Source organism: Argopecten irradians, chromosome 13, assembly GCF_041381155.1.
Source record: "Argopecten irradians isolate NY chromosome 13, Ai_NY, whole genome shotgun sequence".
Taxonomy (NCBI): domain Eukaryota; kingdom Metazoa; phylum Mollusca; class Bivalvia; order Pectinida; family Pectinidae; genus Argopecten; species Argopecten irradians.
In genome coordinates this window covers 30118237-30139571 of record NC_091146.1, presented here as the reverse complement: position 1 = coordinate 30139571, position 21335 = coordinate 30118237, and the positions used below count along the sequence as shown (strand labels likewise).

Below are 21335 nucleotides of genomic sequence, written 5' to 3'. Positions count from 1 at the left end.
CGTCCCAGACATGATCCCCGGTTGATTAATAAGAATGGAAAATGTGATCAACCTATCAAATCCGAAAACCGACCACAGTCTGACTTTGCATAAAAATGGGTAAATCCAATGATTTATAAGTAAAAAGATTACTATTCTTGTTTCTCTTTCAGAAAATACCCAGTCTTGAAGACTATTTCATATTTTTCAAGAGATATTCACTGGTATTTCATAGAAGAAACAAGGATTGTTTCTATTAATAACTTTTCTCTCTCGCTTTTCCATTTTTTCCAGAATAACCATCAAAACGTCATGTTCTACAAACCAAGAATATGACGTCCTATTCATACATAAAAAAGGGGCCTAATGACGTAACAAATGAAAATTAATTTTTTACAACTGTCAATGCAGCATCCGTAAAAAAACCATAAATTACTTTTTCCGATAACTGTGAATATTTTCATTTTCATTTCGAAACATTTATGATCATCTCACAACTGAAGAATTCACGTAACAGGGCAATATTTGTGGTTGGAATTTTAGATGGTCGGTTGTAACTGGTCTCCGACGGGGGTCGTTTGGCATAATTCCATGTGTCCCTAACACATTAAGACTCAAATCGTAGGACGAAGAAAAGACATAGAGAGATAGATGTTAACCTTTATGAAATCCCCTCAATTTTGAACTAAAATGCCATCTACTGCCCGTTCAGGGAAATATTTTTACCCTGTTTTCTTTAAATAAAACTGTAACAACAACACTGATTCTGCTGGTCACCTTTCGTAAAAAACGTCCATGTCGGACTACAACCAGTTACTTTGTATTGGTTTTTTCATGGTTACATCCCTCCCACTTCTCGGTAAACCCAGTGCTGTTGTAAGCGTCCTGACACTAATTCCTGAAACATCCAGTGTCCCCTTTGTCACATCAGATGCGCTGCCAAATTTACTACACGATGTGATTCGTGGCGAATTCCGTTGAGGTCTTCCTGTTTTAATCCACTGTTGTATTCTGGAAGTTCTGCAAACCCTGTTATCAGTCATAAAGTGTATTTATCAGGATAATGCAAAATATGATTAGGTACAGCATACGCGAAGCCCTATTTAAACGCTTGATGGGATCAGATATGTTGTTCCACTTTAAAATGACATCATACTATTCACCTGAATACAAATCATCATTACATACATATTTCCGTCAACGATTCATGATCGAGGCTTAAGACTCTGTTTAAAATAGTAATAATTTGTATGACTATATATCACTTCTCAGTTTACTTGGACATAACTCAGTTGATAAAATTGTCATCACACCTAACCTTAGGTATTGCTGCTGACTCGAACATTGTTGTGTTGTTTGTAAATTTTGTCAAAATATCCAAAACAATGTACATCTCAGTTAAGTTAATCCACAGTGTGTGGTACATATCTTTTTGACATTATCAGAAAGATCGTGGCTGTATATATCAACATATCTTATAATGATAACCATAACAATAATAAACACGGCCTTTGTAACAACATCGATAGGCGTGAAGCTTGTACTTGCATATGACACTTAATATAAATTGCGCGTACATTAGTTTTAGGAATGTAATAAAACGAAATGAGAACACGTAGCATCCGTATCTAATCGCTATTGTACTGATATGTTTTACCTCAAGACTTAGATACCATTAAATATTGTTTTCGTTTAAAAAATAAAATCTTTTTTTTTCGTCTAAAACATATAACAAACGACACACCACATTATAACTGAGGATACATACTTATACACACAGTCAACATATTTGTGTTCTTTTTACCTGCATCCAGGTAGCTGCTACGATTCTCATTGGCAAATCGTCCTTTGGCTGGCACCCTACTATGATCAGTCAATTCAACGACAGCGACATCTACGCTAGGATCAAGCGTCGGGTCAAAGATAGCCACATCAACGTGTCCACACGGCGCTCCTCCGAATACCGAGAATCCGAGGAGTCACGCGACGGTTGTACGACTTCGACTAGATTCGTCCCATTGTAGTGATATCTGAACCTGTCTTGATTTGGAATATCAAACAAAACGTGCGCACAGGTTATAAACCCGATCTTATTGTTGAATTTAACAAACGGTCCAAGTGTCCCACCGATGAACCGCAAGATATTCCCACTCGCGTCATATTCATTGGTTGATCTTCCGATATTGCATCCCATCTTAAGATCTGGATGTAAGTGACTACTTGGCAACGAATTATATACATCAAGGATGAAATGTCCTTCATGGACATCAACCTCCATGTAGTCACCGTCTCCTGTGTCTAACCGCTTGGGGAATTCAGGCTCTCCCAATGGTACTACGCCCTTGGTACTGCAATAAAGTGCAATACACGTCTTTTCCACGATGTCTTCTCCATTATTCTGAAATCTCACAGGGGTCACATTTATAATGTTTAAATTGCTGTGCTTCATCAAAAGAGACTGCTGATGACATGATAAAATCTTTTTCGCCCTTTCCCTATCTTCACAAGACACTGTTTTGGCATTACTGTTGATATCTTTCCATTCTTTGGTATATACATACGGATTCCGAAAGATAACCACACCGATACCTCTCAGTTCGTAAGGAGGAATATGATCCACATGCACTGAATATACTATATAAACTGGAGTACGACTTCCACTTTTTTCTAGGCGATGCCCCGGAATGACGGTGGGTTGCAGGTTAGAATGTTTTAGTTTCAATTTTTCTGCTTGATCCAACATAAAAATTTCCTCCATTTCTTTATTATTATGCAATGTTGGAAAGCAAAAATCAATGTTTTCTTCACAAGAGTACTTTATCAGTGAGTGCACGATCTTCGTTCTGTCTAGAAACGTAGCTATATATAGTGCTGTGAATGTACCTTCTCGGAGCTGAGGCATGTCTATCCCGAATAAATATTCACGTACATTGTATACAGAGTCCCAGTTGGTGCTTTGTCCTTTTGCAATGCATTCAATCATTTTCGGTGATCCATAAAGAGCCACGACATGAAGAATACTAACAACAGGACTGCCCTCCGTCTCTAAAGTCTTCAATCTCTCCGTAAGGAGTTCAAATTGTTCGATGTCTCCTTTTTTCACAATCTCAACAACGGACTCGATATCTGAAATTGATGTTAAAACATTATAAAAACAAACATGGTTATGAGGCAATCCGTAAAAATAGTATTGTACAATGACGTCTGTATTTTATATAAACACACTTACCGCAATATTGAAAGCAAACTTTTAATGTGTCATCTAGTTCTTTGTTTTATATTTTTAGTCTTTATTTTTTAAACCCTACAAAAGATTAACGTAAATATTTTTATCCCTTTGCCTTCAAACAGATAAGTCGAAGTGTAACAGTCATGTACCGTGCATATTGCTCAATTCAGACTAAGTAATAGTCAACAGAAAAAAAAAACATAAAAAGGGCCATTTGCTCATAACGGTGAAAACACGTTTTACATGGTTATAAAAGTAATGTTCCTATTCGTCAATATTTATATAATACATAACGTATGCATTTCCTATGATATCTGTCTTCAACATTAAATTTTTATATTTATTATATTTATAAAATATATCAAGTAGGCGTATCATAACTCGTCGTATTAGTCTAACGTCATATTGTTTATCAATATTTAACCAATCATCAATAGTTATATAATATTTTGACTGACTTTCGGTTAACCGAATATCGGCCCGATACATACCATGACACCGGATGACCAAATAAAAACGATCTATATCTACCTTTAACGTTCGTGTATATCAATGCTGCTCGACTGATGTGTTTCCATAAACGGCAAGGTCTTAAATCTCTACACAAATATTATACTATTGATGATTGATGAATTGATCCAGGGTGTACAAACTCTTAGAATTTGTCTGTGTAATATAATTGTTGCATATCTTGTTCTTAAACGATTCTATTACGTCACTGGGTATATACTCTATTTTTTTTATTAAAATGTATGTTATGATATTCTCGTCACACAGTTTGGAAAGATAAATACATTTTACACGATCACCAATGACTTGCATTGTTAAACATGAAGTTGGAGTCAATAACAAGAAAAGTAGTATTACCTGTGTTGATATCAAGTTGTCTAGAATCGGCACACTGACTATGGACCGGTGTCTTTGTTTCATCTTGTTTTATTGGCAATGTAGTCTGAGCTGGTTTATCCTAAAATAAAACCAGGTGTTAGATACACAATCCGATAGCTAAGTAGGTTATCATAATATAATTAGATAATAATAATTTGGATAATATCATAGTCAGATAAAGTTTGATAAATCCATAGGCAATTTTTAGGAGTCTCATGAAAAAAACCGATGTTCCTTAGCCCATGTTACCCATAAAACCTTGAATGGAGGTCAGGGTCACTCATTTCAACTAATTTGGTAGCGTGACATCACATTTTTCATGCCAAACAATTTTGTGTTTATACCTCCTAGTTATTGGCAAAAAAATACATATCGGGCCCGGTGACTCTGATTGAATGTCAAGATAATGACTGACCAACTTGGTAGCCCATTATCCGATAATGTTATATGCCCAATATCAGAGTCGTATATGCCTCTGAATAGTTGACAAGCAAGTGTTGAAAGTTTTTGGTTGATTTGACGTCTCTGACCTTGAATGGAAGTTCAGTTAACTGTAGCTAGCGCCCAAAATGCCGCGTATGTTTATATCCGCCTGACGCCGAAGCTAATTAGCCAATTAAAACTCTAACAAAATTTAGCTCCAGAGATTCCAAAATAGATATCGATCAAAACAATGAATAAATGGTAAATATATGTATATGTAGGAAAGTGTTTGGATACTAGCCTCATTTTGTTCTGCCATTTTGTCACGAAGTAGCTTTACTAGTGTTGTGTGTCCTCCTATTTCTGCTGCCTTCACGGGATTTCCCTAGAACGAACAAGATATGATGGTAGACATGACTTGATGTGATTTGAACTTTTTTTCTTTGAAATTAAAAGTCGTATGCAATTGTGATATACCCCATGAAAATAAAATTGCAAAAAATATGACTGCTATATTTATTTTAAGTTATAATAAAATCTCAAAATGCACACGTATTATTAAAATAAAAAAAAACATTCATTAAACAATATATTTTACTATTTTCATGGTAAGCGGACTACAATTAATATTAATTTTTCCTTCATAAAAAAAAAACAAAAAAACTTAGTTCTTAAAAGTAAGGTAAGTTAACATTCGCTGGGGATATGATGACTATACGTTGATGAAATTTTACTAAAATTAGAGGTATTCTAGCTTTTATGCCATATGTATGTTAAGAGGGAAATACACATTCAGAAATTACCTTACAATTACTGATTACACTGTGAAATAAAATTGTAGTACACAACTTGGCTTGATGATATTACTGTGTCTACTCATTTCACCGCATTGTAAATATGGATATAATGAGTTTGGGCAATACCGTCACACGACATTTTTCAGCTCTTACTTATACTTAGTATTGTGATTCTCAAAATGTTGGTAATTTTGCAGGGGCAAATAAACTACTAAAATGCTTATCTTGACTCTTGAATATGAAATATTTGGCAAACAAAACTTTAAAATCTCAAAAATCATTGAAATTGAAACTAACATATAAAGATCCAAGGACAAAAATACATGTCCAATCATGACAACGAAATGGTAGTACTCATGGAGGAACATGTAAAATAGAGACGCTAACCTTATTTAGGACTGAAGTAGTTTCACATGTATATTGGTAAAATATGATTCTACCGAAATAACTTCAATTATATGCCTTGAGGTATAATATGCTATACTCAGGCAATTTCACCTGTAATTTATGTCATTTTTTTCATTCTCAACTTCAGGTCAATTACAGATCAATTACAGGGAAAAGTCGTATGTGAATTCAGTTCAAAATCCTCATATGAAATTTTCAGGACAATTTCATCAGCATTATTTTTTTCATGTGACATTCAGTTCAATTTCAGGTAAAAAACAAAAAACTTCAGGCAAATTTCACATGGAAAGAATCAATGTAAAATGAGATAATATTTTAATTGTAAAACAATTACAAAATACCAATCTTAAGATAAAAAATGACCTGCAAAAATAAAGTTTCATTAATGAGATTTATTAGCTGAACCGATTTTCAATACTATATTGAATTTAACAATATCTTAGAAACATTCCTCTAACAGTGAACACAATGTTTAATCAAATACATACCAATTTTGCTTTTACTAGATATCTACATGGAACATTTAGACCTAAGATATGTATCTTACAAGCTTTAGTTGATACTAAGATGAAGGAACAGGTAAAATAGAGACATGATGTAGTATAAAACTCAATATGTTAAACACATAGGGTATACTTTTTGTATTTGTCATTTATTGTATAGAGTATGTTTATCCAAATGTGTCTGTCAGATTGATAAGAGAAGAATGATCAGTGCATTACTCGATTTCTATAACATAGCCTTTACGATCTAGACTATAGATACTTGAATTCCGATAGATCTATAAGACATGATTATTTTTAATCACAAACATGAATAGTCATTACATGTACAGTATGTTTGAACATGTGTCTAGTTCATTATCTAATTATATACACTAATTATACGTGACAATTTCATTACTAAGAAAACCATAAATACATATAAAAATGTACTTGTATAGGACTACACAACATTAATCTGCCGGACGTCACCACTCGACCCGCTTACGTCATATACATTATGTCTATAGAACATAATATGTTTTTATTTCGGAAATATAACTCACTTTAAACTAATAATACGTAAAACGAGATAGCAAGGTTGGTCAAAATGTATCGATTATTTAAGCAGCATTAAGTTCGCGCTATATTTGACTTTGAATTAAAAAAACTTATTCATATTGGCGTAATTCTTTTCCGTGATTTATTTATTTTGGCAGTTACGCTGTGACCTGAAGTGCGCAGCGATTGTGCTTGACAGACGATCAATGCATTTGATGTTTATAACATCTGTAGGGACGGTTGTACACGAAATAACTCTTTTAACATACATTATGGTTAATATAATTCACTTTGCAGTCATTCGAAAAAAAAATCGATAACCATACTGCAGTGTATATTCAGAAATGGATGCCTAACGGATCAGCTTAGACATTCGTTATCACAATCTGGCCTAGTTGTAGATACATCACTAATATTCGCCGGTATCGTGACCGCTTTTAGTATTCGTAACAATTGGTTCGATCGATTGTGCAAGTAATTATTTGAAGTTGAGAAAGACCTGTGGGGGCTTTGTCAACGTTCGTCTGAAAACAATATAAAATAAGTTGTTTTAAATAGCCAGATCCGTTTTCTATTCATAAACAAACAACTTCAGACAGTGGTCATAGTACAGTACGCTGGTAATTATGTTTAATATGTAGTCTTTGTTATTTAACATATTTAAAACCTTCTCTCCAGAATTCAAATGTTGTGAGCGATTATACCCAAACAACGTATTCTGACGTTGCCATTTCTTCTTTGTCTAATATTTAAGTAAAAAAATGTTTGCCAATACATATGGCACGGATATTTAAGATAATTCATATATTATACATACAAACATAGCTCTTTGTCAGTAGATACGATCTTGTTATGATGGAATGCAAATTGACTTTAGGAATAGCAATTGTTTTTCTCTTATATACTGTATTATGGTCAAACCAGTCAACCCGACTGAAACTGTATAATCGAAAACGGCTACTGTGCATATCAAAACAGTACCTTGTTTGTCATTTGATAATTGTGATGGCGATGTTTGTATTAAATTGTTCAACAAAAAAAAGTCCGTAATTGACTGTGTTTCATTGGCTTGAATGATATTAAACTGTTGGCTCTGACAATGGATACGTGATATACTGTAATATTTTAATATTTAGTTATGTTAGAATTATTTTATTGGTATATGATATTGGAATACGTTTGATATGTAATAAATAATAAATGTGACACTGATTTAATTTTTTTATATTTTAATCATTATGCAGACATCCTTTATTTTGTAAGACAGTGTATTTATTTCCTATGATGGATAATGTACAAAAAGTTCGATGCATATGCAAACGCTCTACAGGTAAAATTGACCTGAAATTGACCTGAACATATCTCCATGTGAATGTCAGATCAAAATACTCACATAAATTTAGGTCAATTCCCGGTCAATTTCATGTGAATTTCAAGTTAATTTTAGGTCAATGTTTTGACGTGAAATGTGTTTTTTGCAGCCACTGGTTATACAACAGACATCTAGACAGCCACTGGTTATACAACATACCCCTAGACAGCCACTGGTTATACAACAGACCTCTAGACAGCCACTGGTTATACAACAGACCTCTAGACAGCCACTGGTTATACAACAGACCTCTAGACAGCCACTAGTTATACAACATACCCCTAGACAGCCACTGGTTATACAACAGACCTCTAGACAGCCACTGGTTCTACAACAGACCTCTAGACAGCCACTGGTTATACAACAGTCTTTTAGACAGCCACTTGTTATACAACAGACCTATAGACAGCCACTGGTTATACAACAGTCCTTTAGACAGCCACTGGTTATATAACAGACCTCTAGACAGCCACTGGTTATACACATTATACTGTTAATTACAAAAACTTTTTGTAAATGAAAGTAGAATAGCTCCATACATAACCTATATAGAAAAAAGTAAATGAATATGATCTAATGTGTGTATGCAAATCTCAGTTCCTTAATAATTGAATCCAAAATTGGTAATAGCTAAAGTTAATAAAATATTGTGTGATCAATTTGTAAAGTTTATGAAAATGTATCAAAGTTCTGTTGAAAAAAATAGTATATAATTTGTCCTCTGTCTACATTGTATTTGCTCAACAAATTGGTAGGGACAGTATTTGGTGTTTATCATAACTGCAAATAGTTTCAAAGAAGACAACTGGAAAAATAAACCAAACATCTGATTGCAAAAAAAAACAATATGTGAAAATTCAGAAATCAAATGGAGAGACCGTGTACCTAGACGGATAGATCTATCACGGCTACAGGAACTCCATCCGAGAATAATTCCACACAGATTATGGTTGTTGTGTCAAGAAATCCAAATTATTTGTTAAGAAGTTTAATTTCTGGTAAAGTTAGGAACCCTTCCTATCACCCGCTGTATCTGTGACTCTTATAAAAAGAAAGTTAGATGACATTCTGAAACATCTATAGATTGCCGTGTTTATTTCAATGAAAGAGACGATTTACAAACAACTATAGTTAATCAACTTCCGGTCATACAGAGTGTGAGAATTCTTAATGACGATGATGATCTAGTGTTTCTGCTTGGAGGAGACATAAATTCAATAGAAGTCAATTTGGACCATTGGAAATATATTATGGTTGAATCAGCAAAGATAGTATATAAAATGAAGCCAACACCGTTTCATTGGTTACAACGGCTGTATTTTGAGAACGATACAAAACACATGCTTTAGAGGGATTCAAAACATTCGACAATCTTTAAATTCGTTATTCCTCAATAATTGAGTTTTAATATTGTTAAATCATATAACTTAATAATTGTGCATATGTTTCAAGATCTTATTTTTTGAGTTGTACAAATATTCAATCTTCAAGTGTTGGAGGAAATACAGATATTCATTCATTCGTCCATTCGTTCCCATTAGGACATTATGGCTCCAATATATCGTGTGTATGGTCAAATAAACAAAATTCCAATAAAATCAAGTACGCTAATAAGGTATCTTTAAGTGATATTATCTGAAAAAAACGAGCACACAGACATATTTTTTCTTCTTCTATTTTCTTCTATGGTAACAACTCCTATCCCCAAATATATTTATGAGAAAAGTTTCATGCAAGAAAATTTTGACTTCTTTAGGTATACATCGTTAAGTGAGTAAAACATACACATCGATGCAACAAATATTATGATTGTCCTATATACATGTTGACGACATTGTGCTGTAGCAGAAATCACGCTAAAATGTGATTTCACTTGTAACATACGAAAGAGGAAAACATGTTACATTCTATACAGCAGCAAATGGTAATCCCTATTATATAAATAACATGATTTATCACATAATCCGCCTGATATCCAGTGATTTCGCCAAGGTAATATTTTTGCGTATGCCACTAGTGTAATATAACCTGGAGCGATTTCCATTGGTTTGAAATTCATTGTGACGTCAGACAGAAACAATATAATGACGTCAGGAAAAATGACGTGACGTCAGGATTATGAGAACGACGTGACAAATGGTGGCCTCTTTTGGATTTTCTGGAATACATTTTTACGCGAAACTCTTTGTTATGTAGGTATTTGCAGTTATGTGTTTTAAACGTATCTTAAATTTGTGTTTATTTCATATGAGATTTTATGAAACTCGTCTCGAAGTTTTAACTTTTGCTCGCCAAGGCTCGCAAAAATAAAAACGTCTTAGACTCGTTTCATAAAATATGATATGAAATGAACACTCATATGAAATCCTATATAAAATGAATGTAAAATATCAATTACTGTCTTTTACAGCAAATTATACTGTATATAATATATTTTTGCTGGAAACTTGATCTTCAGTATAATTTTGTATGACCACATACATCTAAAGTGGTAAAAATATACTCATTATTGCAGTTATATTTTCATTTGATCGGGACTGACACTATATACCAATCAAAAAGGGAATTTATGAAATCATAATTCGTAAGTGACATGTTTAACATGTATTGCGACGTAGTTCTGAACGACATACTTGCATGCTACCTGAATGAAAAAAACCGCAACTGTTCTACGTAATTTGCAACCATATTTGTTGTAATTATTTTAAAATGTTTAATATCCTAAAGATGGAGAATATTGATAAAAACGTTGGAAAAGTTCTGAAGATTTTATACTTATTTTAATAGACTTTTTTTACCGCGAATGACGTCGAGAGTTCTTACGACATCGGAGTTGCTTATGACGTCACAAGGACATGCTCCAAAGACAGGGGCAGCGAGGAATTTGATTTGGTCATAGCGATAACAGTTTGCATTACAGGTTGGCTTTAAAATAACAGAAAACGGAAATATAAGCATTAAATTGCCTTATGGGGGATTTATGATCCTATAATTAAAATGATTAGTTGGGGAGGAGAAGTAGGTTCCCATGTACCCCTCTGGCAGTTTTTCGAAAAATGGTTTATTAGGACCGATATGATGTCTAGTTTCAATTTATGCTTGTTGCCACCGACAAGGTGTCAAAAAATGGCCAAAATGACACATTCGCATATATGCGCATAGATAGAGAACCAGACAACATTCAGAGGCTAATAAACACATTTTGTGATATGCTTGAAACATAATGAATACGATTAAATCATAAGAATGATGTTACATCTTCTCATTTTTGTGAAATGACGGGAAAACAATGAAATTTTTAGCTTTTTTTCCCTAAAAAAATCTATAAATGTCATAATTTTTATCACAAGTAACACATATTCGTGAACGTGAACTTCCGGTTCCGGTTATCCATTTTTCACACAATATACCGCCATGTATTGTAAGTAAGTTCCACCTCGAATACCAGAATCCAGGATTGTCTCGGTCACTGGGGCGCTATCAGAAGGAGAAAATGATCCTCCCGAAACTTCTATTAGAAACTCTGCCTACCAGGTTGAATGGAGAGAATGCATAAGCATGCATCCCCTCCCAATCTAGGAGATAGAGCGTCCACAGCCCAAATCATTTGGTCTGACACCGAAGAGAGACAAAAATGGACAATTAGTTGTTGAGGGAAGTGGCGAAAAGGTCTATATGAGGTCTGTTCCACACCTAGCAAATGCCCTCGAAGATCGGAAGATTTAGCTGCCTTTCTGTCACAACCGGCTTGCGGCACCTGGAACGAGTATCCGCCAGAACATTCAACCTGTCTGGAAGATGCTTGACTGAGAGAGTCAACCGCATTTCCTGACAGAAGAGAAGAACACGAATTACGAGGGCACAAAGGACTTTGCCCCCACCCTTTCTCTCCAAATACGCAACAAATGTCTGTAGTCACACAAACCACCTTGGAATGTAAAATCTTCCGAAAAGTCTGCAGATCTAACCGAACAGTCTTATCTCAAGCACGTTGATGTGCTCGGAGGCCTGATCCCCAGACCACTCCCCCGACTGGCAATGGCCGTCGAGGTAAGCCCCCCAACCTGTCGATAATTGCTCCAACGATTCCTAGACTAGGTGGAGTATGAGGGAATCATCGAAATAGATTAAAAACATCTTTGTTTTCCGGCATGAAGCAGAAACTGAAGACATTTATTTGATAAGTTTACAAGTTAATCATCTACCTTTACTCAACAAAAAATCAGGCGATAAATGCTGTGATAAGAGACTCCGTGTCCATGTCAAATTCTTTCATCGACAGTAAAATCGTGTTCCTTGTTGGCGGAGGCTGGGTCTCGGTGATGAACGTTTCCAGCAAGGCTTTCAACGTGTGTTCTGGTTTGTTTCTGTACTTGAAGTCTGCCAAGTCCACGACCTCTGGCTGGAATCCGAGTTCGATGAACAGGTTGAAGTATGCTTTGACGCTAATATACCTCGCAATGACTTGGACATCATTTACAGAGAGTAATTCCTGTAACCACCCGTCTGGTAACCGCTCGTCTGAAATCATTTTATTATACATTACTAGAATTTCTTTATTCAATTGATTAAAGACATTAAGAAGCTTGTATTCAGACAAATAATGAGTTTTAGAGTAATTCTTCTTTCCGCAAAAATTGTACATGTTTAGTGTTGTATATTTAGCCTTTACGATATGTGTATCATTATGCTCTGATATCTTTTTAAACAGGGCTTTTACAGTTAGATGGTTTTGCTTAAATGATCGTGCTCATACGAATCACCGTAACCATAACCCTCGAAATCTGTATAGAAGTCAATCACACGGACGGAGATATCGGATTACATATTTCTTTATTAATACGTAAACATGATATGATGCGACATCTAGCAATCCGGACATTTTTTTCCCTTTTTGATGTCCGGATTATCGTACGTCGACTGTGCATACAGGCAATTAACCCTCATGTTCTATACTGCCAAATGTTACACACGTATCCTTATCACAAATCTCAATATTTAAACAGATGGCGATATTCAAAATTGCTGCATTAAAAAAAATTAGTAGTACTACACTGTTTTGTATTTCTTTGCTAAGTTTCATATTTTTATGATTCTATTTCTAACAAATGCTGACCTCTATATTGTGTTGTTCTGTTACAATCAATGATTTCGATCAGCTTTTCTGGATCCATTCCGTTTTGTTTCATTTCTTCTGCAACTGTCCGGAATTTTAGATCCGCCTTTCGTTTTGTTAGTTGAATTAAAATCTTTGTGATTCGGGATCGGAACACCAAATGCCTGTGCTCTTCCATCTCCTGCTCCAGCAACTCACTTGGACAGCCCAGTCCAACAAAGAATGTCTGGTAAGAACTTCCGATGTACTTGGACACTCTACCGATCTCTTTAAGCGTCAACTTCCTTTCTGGTAAATCAGCTGATAAACCTGTAATTATATACACTAGTAAAGGAATAGTGTTTGATTACAGTCTGAAACAATATAATAAGGGTAAACATGAAACATTATAGTAAACGATAAGCGGTCTTATCGATCACCGAGAGGTTATTGTCATTGAGAAATTAACATAGGATACACGGTACTTACCAGCAGATAAAGTTGTCTGCTCATCCACCTGAAACATATATAGGTAATATTGGTAAATATGTTGTATTTATGTTAAAGAATCTTTGAATAAGCCGACATAGCGGATTTCAGTTATTAAATGTACTGCATAAACAAGCAAATATATTTTACATACACTTTCCTTAGGGTCTTTGAACCAAATGTAGATATCATCTTTCTTTATCCATGTTCTTCCATTGATGCCGAAGCATTCCAGACGTCCAAACGTCTCCAGTTCGTCTTTCTTCACCATCTTGTCTTTTGTTGTGAAGCGGTAGTCGTTGTGGAGATAAAATTGATAAACTAGGTGACTCTGGTGATTTTGTTCCAGGATTCTCTGCAAGAGGTTTTCGAGAATGCTGCATAAACTTACTCCAACTCCCGCTGTTGACCTCCTGGTATCATTTGTGAACATGGCTACCTTTAATGCATTGTCCTGGCAGTTAAGAATCATGTTCCATGCCGCGTTGACTTTTAGGGAAACAAAGCTACGCTGAATGACCTCGATTTTACCATACCCTAGTTCATCTAGTTTTTCAAATCGGTGGATACAGGAGGTGATCATCTTGTCCCATATGGCCCTTGGGATGAATGACTTGTTGAACCTGATACAAAGAGTCACAGTTGTAGCAGCATTTGCAAGTACAGGAAGAATGAGTTCTGGGTTGGCGGTTTGAAGCATGCATGGCACTATGAAATATTCTACCTCAGTGTTAGGATCATTTGTGATCGGTTTTGCGATAAGACTGAGGGATTCCATTACGATGCAGAGTGTCTCGAAGTTTTCCACAAACATTTCCTCACTCCATAGTTTTGCGGCGAATTCCATCGTTAGAACTCCGGATTTTTCATACTCTTTCCACTGTGTGAACAGCTTTGTTGATAGGTTTTCCTTGAAGTGTTGGTCTGTTATGATTTGTTTAAAGCCGTCAATTATCCACTGCGGCTGCAATATTACAAAGGGACGTCGTGTGTGCATATTAAAACACAGAAACGTCCCTGTAAACTTAAAGTTTCTGAAAATAAAAATCCATAACATGTTATTCTGATTAAGGGCAACAGATATGTTTAACAATACTAATAATATTAATAATAATACACATGTATAATAAATGGATTTTGGCATTCCCTTAATTCTTCCATATTTAAACTTTTCACTTTAAACCTTTTCAATGTAAATGGTAAACTACAGTCATTTATCAAACAGTTTTATGTCAATCGCTGACCTTTGATCGGCTTGATAATAAATTATGGAAATGCTTACATAATAAAGTTACCTAATTGTTGTTATGCCAACTCAGTTTTGAAAAAAAAAGTAATATTGTTGTTTATATATGAACACAGGCAGTAATCTGACATGATTGCAAAGACATATTTACCTGAGGAATTGATGGATTTCAGTTTCATGCAACGGTACGGCTATGCTGCTGTTGACTTTCAACAAATCTTCATATGTCAGGATTATCTGCCCTTGGTTCTTCAGTCTAATGAGCTCAAGCTCCAATGCAACACATTTAGAGGGAATGGCCTTCCTCCAATGCGATTGCAATGGAGCAATCTCGGTTACTTTCTGCCACAATGCTTCATAAACATCTTGGTTTACTGTCGAATCATTGAGATTAGCTATCGCGAACATTTCCTGGACATGTTGTTCTATTATTTCCTTAAGTTGTAGATTTTCTTGCAGCTTTGCCAGTACCTTAACAAACGATTCCTTCTGCACCACGGTCTGTGTTTAAAAATATAAGAAACATTTTTATCAATAGTTTTTTCTAAAGCAAACACGTTTATTTGATCAGTTTCGAGTCACAAAAGCGATCTCTTGCCAAAAGTCATTCGATGCGTTCAATCATAAGATATTATTTTACTGTAGACTGGTATATTCTTTCTTTCGGTAGGAGTAGGATAGATAACGTACTTAGATAAGGGTAAGACAGCCTACATGCATATAACAATTATATGACGTGACGTCACGCCCGCAACGTTCCATTGAGACAAGTTAACGTGCTGTTTGTCTATGCTATCAATATCTGTTCACCATAAATCACACACGTTACCCATGAACTTTACACCGTCGGATTAGATTTCTCTGACATCTTTACAAGTTGGTAACATAATGATTTTATTTCTTTGCACAAATCAATAGGGTAAACGTAAATTGTTCTTTCCGTATCATTTATTTGCAATGTTATATTTGATAAATAATACTCATTTTAGGACTTACATCGGAGGACACCAGATCCAGGTGCGAACCCACCAAGATGATTGGTGGTGTTCCTTTGGCTTCCGTTTTATCTTCCGAAGAGTACGTGGCTATATTTTTTAACCAGTACTCTGTGATCTCTGTTAATAAGAAATAGACAGATATTATTGAATCGTTTATCTTTCACATTGTTATAATCTATAATTATAATTAATTGCTATCAATTAAAGTTATATGTGCCATAAATGGGCGAAAATGTTGACATGCTATTTTCTCGTCAGTAATGTATTGAAAACCATCAGGTTTCAATTGATAAATGAAGCTGTGGAATTAGAACAATTGAAATGCATTATGAAGTTTAATTACAACACAGAATTTAATCCTTGTAGGTTATGCATTATGTATATTAAGATGGAAACACATACCAACAGAGCTTACTAGATTACAATTACTAATAACCATATTATGTAATAATAATACTGTGAAAAAAATGTTATGAAATTGTAGACTTCATCTTGGCTTCATGGTATATACTCATTTCACAACACGAGAGACGTGAATATAATGAATTTTGGCAGTCTGCCAAAAATCATTTTCAGCTCTTATTTGTTCTTTTAAATCAAAACCTATGCACTATATACAAATGTTTGGTAATCAATGAAAATAAAAGCTGCTCATACGTATGAAACTCACAGCACACATGACTTAAAAAAATATATATATATATATATGGAGTAAATACCGTAGCCTGTTCTTGACTTTTCCTGATCCAAGCACATGCTTACATCGATCACTAAAACAAACACCATGTTACTGGAAAGAAAACAGTGGTGCGTATTATAAAATACGCGCTCACCGCCGAAATCAAATATGCTGATGAAACCTTTCCCCTCCTCCTCATCGTTATCTGGTATTTCCAGCATTATCTTGTCGATGACTTCTCTTTGTTCTTTAGGCAGCTCTTTCTTACCCTGTGTTACTTCAGGTGTTACCGCTGTGTGATCCGATGTCGATTCTATATTATAAAGACAAGTATCGTATATCAGATACGAAAAATACATACTGCAAACCAACTTTCTTTCATCGCGATTTCCATTTCAACACACGTCCGCGAAAATTGATATTCGCGGATTTTAAAACATATTAGTATCATGATTAAGATGTTAGTTCGCGCAGATACACTTTCGTGAATTTACTTAAATTGGAAAATTCGCGAAAATAAAATTGCACGCATATGTGATTGTTTAATATTTCCATACATAAATTATGTTTAACAATCAGAGTAATTGCTTACATCACCCCAGGCATACACGTGATTACCATAATGAGACATACTTTTTTGCATTTAGTGGATTGTTGAGAAAGAGATAACACAAAATTCTTGATACAAAGCGTATGCATATTTTTACTTCAGATAGTTCGATAGGATTTAAAATATAGTTTATTCCACGCATGCCTGTATCTTTGATCACACAGTGGGTAATAATTTACGAATACTTACTCTTTATTTTTGTTGTTATTACATCTTAACGGGTTATGATAGAAAAAAAAAAATGTTTGCAAGCCTTTATGGGCTACATGGATTCACATAATTTACCAACGAAATTATCCCATACCCAGATGGAATTAAAAAGTAACACCAATGCTTAAATTATTTTAACATGTATTAACAGCCAGGGCCATGTGGGGACGTGATGTATGCCAAATTCATTATTGCAGAATAGAATTTTAAACAAGATATGATAACATTCAGTTTTAAGTTGGCAACGTCACTGCATTGCCACAATGCCAATAACTACGCTTTACTAGTCACAACTGTAAGTCACATCAGTGTTGAAGATTACTTACATTTATTCTTTATGCTCAATAAATGTTTTTTTTAATTTTTGATTCTGTACTAATGTTTTTTCATTCTTCCACAGCTTTTGATATTTATGTATATTAATTCCTGTGATTTATTCAGTATGCTAATGATATCTAGTAATCATATAAATCGATGAAAGTTGCCATTACATACCTTTGTTTCCCGCTTCAGGTACGTTGGCATATCCTCTTTTCTTAGCTCCGCCTCCTTTTCTGAACTGTTCGATGATTCGTTTTATTCTATGATGGACAGCCTCGACTTCTCCGTTTTCATCCAGCTTTTGGCGATATCTCGTTTTAGGATTATATGTTAAGTGGTTAACGTAGAAATCAGCTGTGTCTGTTGAGCCAGGTCCACCCTCCGGTATGCTTTCTCGTATCAGTTGTTTTACAAGACACGATTTGCCAACTCCTTGGTGACCAACAACAGCAATAGTGATGTTGCAAGGGTTTTCGACTGTCCCGGATATCCCTTCAGAATATTCTTGTAGTCGTACATTTTCTGACCATTATAAAATATGTTAAACTTAACAAAGTTCTCCTCTAAGTTCTTTCTTACCTAACGTCAAAGAAGCATATCACTATGCGTCGCTTTGTAAATTACAGTATAGATATTTTACCAAACGTTTGAAATTACATGAATGACTCATCATCGAACAAAAACTCAAAGTAGTATCTATGTGTATGTTGTAAATATCTAAGATAAATCACTGTCGTAATAACAAGCCAGATATACCATTATGAAATAGTTCCTTATAATTACATAAATTTATCAATGGTATGCAAATGACGCATGGATTTTTATGCAATCTAAATGTTAATAAATAATAAATATAAAACACTCTAGAAACAAATATTTTAAGTTCATAGTCAGACATTGTAAATAGAATACTCTCACATTTCTCCGGACCAAATATGAGTTATTTCTACATGGCGTTATTGAAGCATGTTATTGAAGACATGATACTATTTTCAATTATAAATAAATAATAATAATTCGAATACATATGTTTCTAATGTGTAAGGACAGTGATTTGCTACCATAGAGCCAAAGTACCTAGAATGGACAGGTAGATGTAGGATGGTTATATCCGACACCTTAACCATATAGCTTTAACTGCTAAGCTGTTATATAATTCATAACTTTCAACCAGGAATAGGAAATCAAAGCTACTATTTTTAATTTTTCAATTAATGGTGGACAGTGGACGGAGCACAATGACCGACAAGATGGACAGACAGTTGGACAGGCGGACAACATTATTACGTTAGAACAAAAGAACTGTGGTAAAGTCAGAAATTATTTATAATAGCGGTATACAATTAATTAATGTCAGCTATTTTGATGAAGAAATCATAATTATAAATGTTGCGTGATGCAAAGCTTACCTGCGTTCAGGATATCTCTAATCTCTTGTTCTTCTCTTCTCACATAAGAAGCCAAACTTTTATCAACTTTTTCTAACCGTTTGGTAAAATATTCATAGTGCCCAATGCTGATGCTTTCATTTTTCTTGAGCTTTACAAATAGCTATTGAACAGTTGTATCAATACATAAAATCAGTTGTTTTTTCCCTATTATACCTTTACACTAATCGATGACACCTTGGGATCAGTCTTTAAAACCGCAATAGTTAGGTCAGCAGACTAAAACGAGAACATATAGATTGATCTCCCAATTATTAATGCAATAATTTTATCTACTCATTCTAAGCTTCATTAATATATAAGTCAGTATATATCAGTAAGCGCTGACCGTATAATTGATCGTTACCTACTTTCGTGCTTTTCTATAGTATTTTATCTTACTGTACAAACTCACCTTTCAGTTCCTCAACAGCAGCTATAAATTCATCCCGCTGTTTTTTCGGTCTCTCTATATACTCCTTCTCTGTGTCTGGGTCCATAGTCAGATTGAGCAGGTTGTCTACTTCTCTGACATATGTATCTCCCGTCAGCGTGTCCTGTTCTATTTCAGAGACACACCCGACGGATGATGCCCCAGATACGACGGAAGTCTGTATCTGACAGAGATGCTTTTGGTAGGTGTCCATAAGTCTCATTCCTTATGATCCTCAGCCTGTCAATATTGGCCGCCAGTGACCGGTCTGCAGCGTCTGGTTCTCTACCCCACCCCTTTTTATGAGGTGAAATGTTGATACCCTGGATGTTACGGACAAGGCTGTAAAGGAGACTGAAGTCAAGGTCCTCAAGGGTACCGGAAAACACATTGCCAGGTGGGTACAGAATCGACAGCTGGCGGCTTCCAAGCTTCTGTCTAAGATTATGTTTTTGGCTTCTGAGAATGGCATGGAGTCCGGGCGGAGGAATGTGGGTGTCCAGAACATCTCGCAGGACATCGCTACAGACATCTAGCACAAGTCGAGACAGACGAGCGAAATTCGTGGTCTCGGTTTGAGATGGGTATCTGCTGGCCATTTTCAGTATCACAAAACTGAAAAAATTAAGAAGAACATTTTATATTAGAGATTGTTATGTGACATGGCTTTTCATTTCTTATCCAATAAATTTTAACAGTCACCTGAGTTGTAGAATATTGCCCTTTTTGTTTGCTAATATTTACATGTAAGTAAAGTTGAACCAAGTACACCGATATGTTTTGTTATTTACACTGATCTATTTTGTTATATACATATCGGTCTCAGTTTCATCTTTGTTTAAAGGTCAGCTGGACATTTTGCCATATTGGATAACCTAGCATACAAAATAGCCTATAATAAAAACTCCAATAAATTGCCAGCATGTCATTCAAATTATCCTGCCTCAGATAAGAATTTTGTATTCGTATTGGTTAAAATAACATCCTGTGATATCTAAGATATAGTCGTATTTGATTAGTAGGCTTGGGCAATAGAGTTATCGTTCTTTGCCCCTAACGTCATTAGCAACGTAAGATGGCGGTCAACACTTCGTGACGTCAGCACTCAGAGAGATGGAAACAAAACATGTAAATGATCTAATGCTGATGACCACTTTTAAAAGCAAAACGAAATCGACAAGATTGATTTATGATCATTTATAACAGAATTGGACCATAACAACGTAATCGAGTCATTGAATGAGGTAGAGATCGCTTAAGTTACGAGTCACTTTGGTTTCCTCGCCCGATACATGTTTATTTTAGACCAGATATCTTTCCGTATTAAGTCACTGTGTAACTATTAGTATACTGTCTGTAGGTCTCATTACTGCCCGGAAAACCTTGTTTGATTAGGTCACTAACAAACTATGTAACTAATAGTGTACTGTCTGTAGGTCTCTTCACTGTTGGGGAAACCTTGTTTGGTTAGGTCACTAACAAACTGTGTAACTAATAGTATACTGTCTGTAGGTCTCTTCACTGATGGGGAAACCTTGATTGATTAGGTCACTAACAAACTGTGTAACTAATAGTATACTGTCTGTACGTCTCATCACTGTTGAGGAAACCTTGTTTGATAAGTTCACTAACAAACTGTGTAACTAATAGTATACTGTCTGTAGGTCTCTTCACTGTTGGGGAAACCT

The 21335-nt window shown here is 35.0% G+C and overlaps 1 protein-coding gene and 1 pseudogene across 1 annotated transcript; both read right to left on the bottom strand.

Moving 5' to 3' along the window:
- Positions 1 to 757: 757 nt before the first annotated feature.
- LOC138305797 (uncharacterized) lies at positions 758 to 4527 on the bottom strand (annotated as a pseudogene).
- Positions 4528 to 12361: 7834 nt separating this feature from the next.
- Positions 12362 to 20295, bottom strand: LOC138305796 (uncharacterized). Its single transcript, XM_069246064.1, is given in 10 exon segments — positions 12362 to 12660; positions 13256 to 13564; positions 13724 to 13751; positions 13878 to 14757; positions 15121 to 15470; positions 15966 to 16084; positions 16687 to 16959; positions 17962 to 18309; positions 19630 to 19792; positions 19794 to 20295. Coding segments are annotated over 10 exon segments (3222 nt in total). The 5' UTR covers positions 20247 to 20295.
- Between the last annotated feature and the right edge of the window lie 1040 nt (positions 20296 to 21335).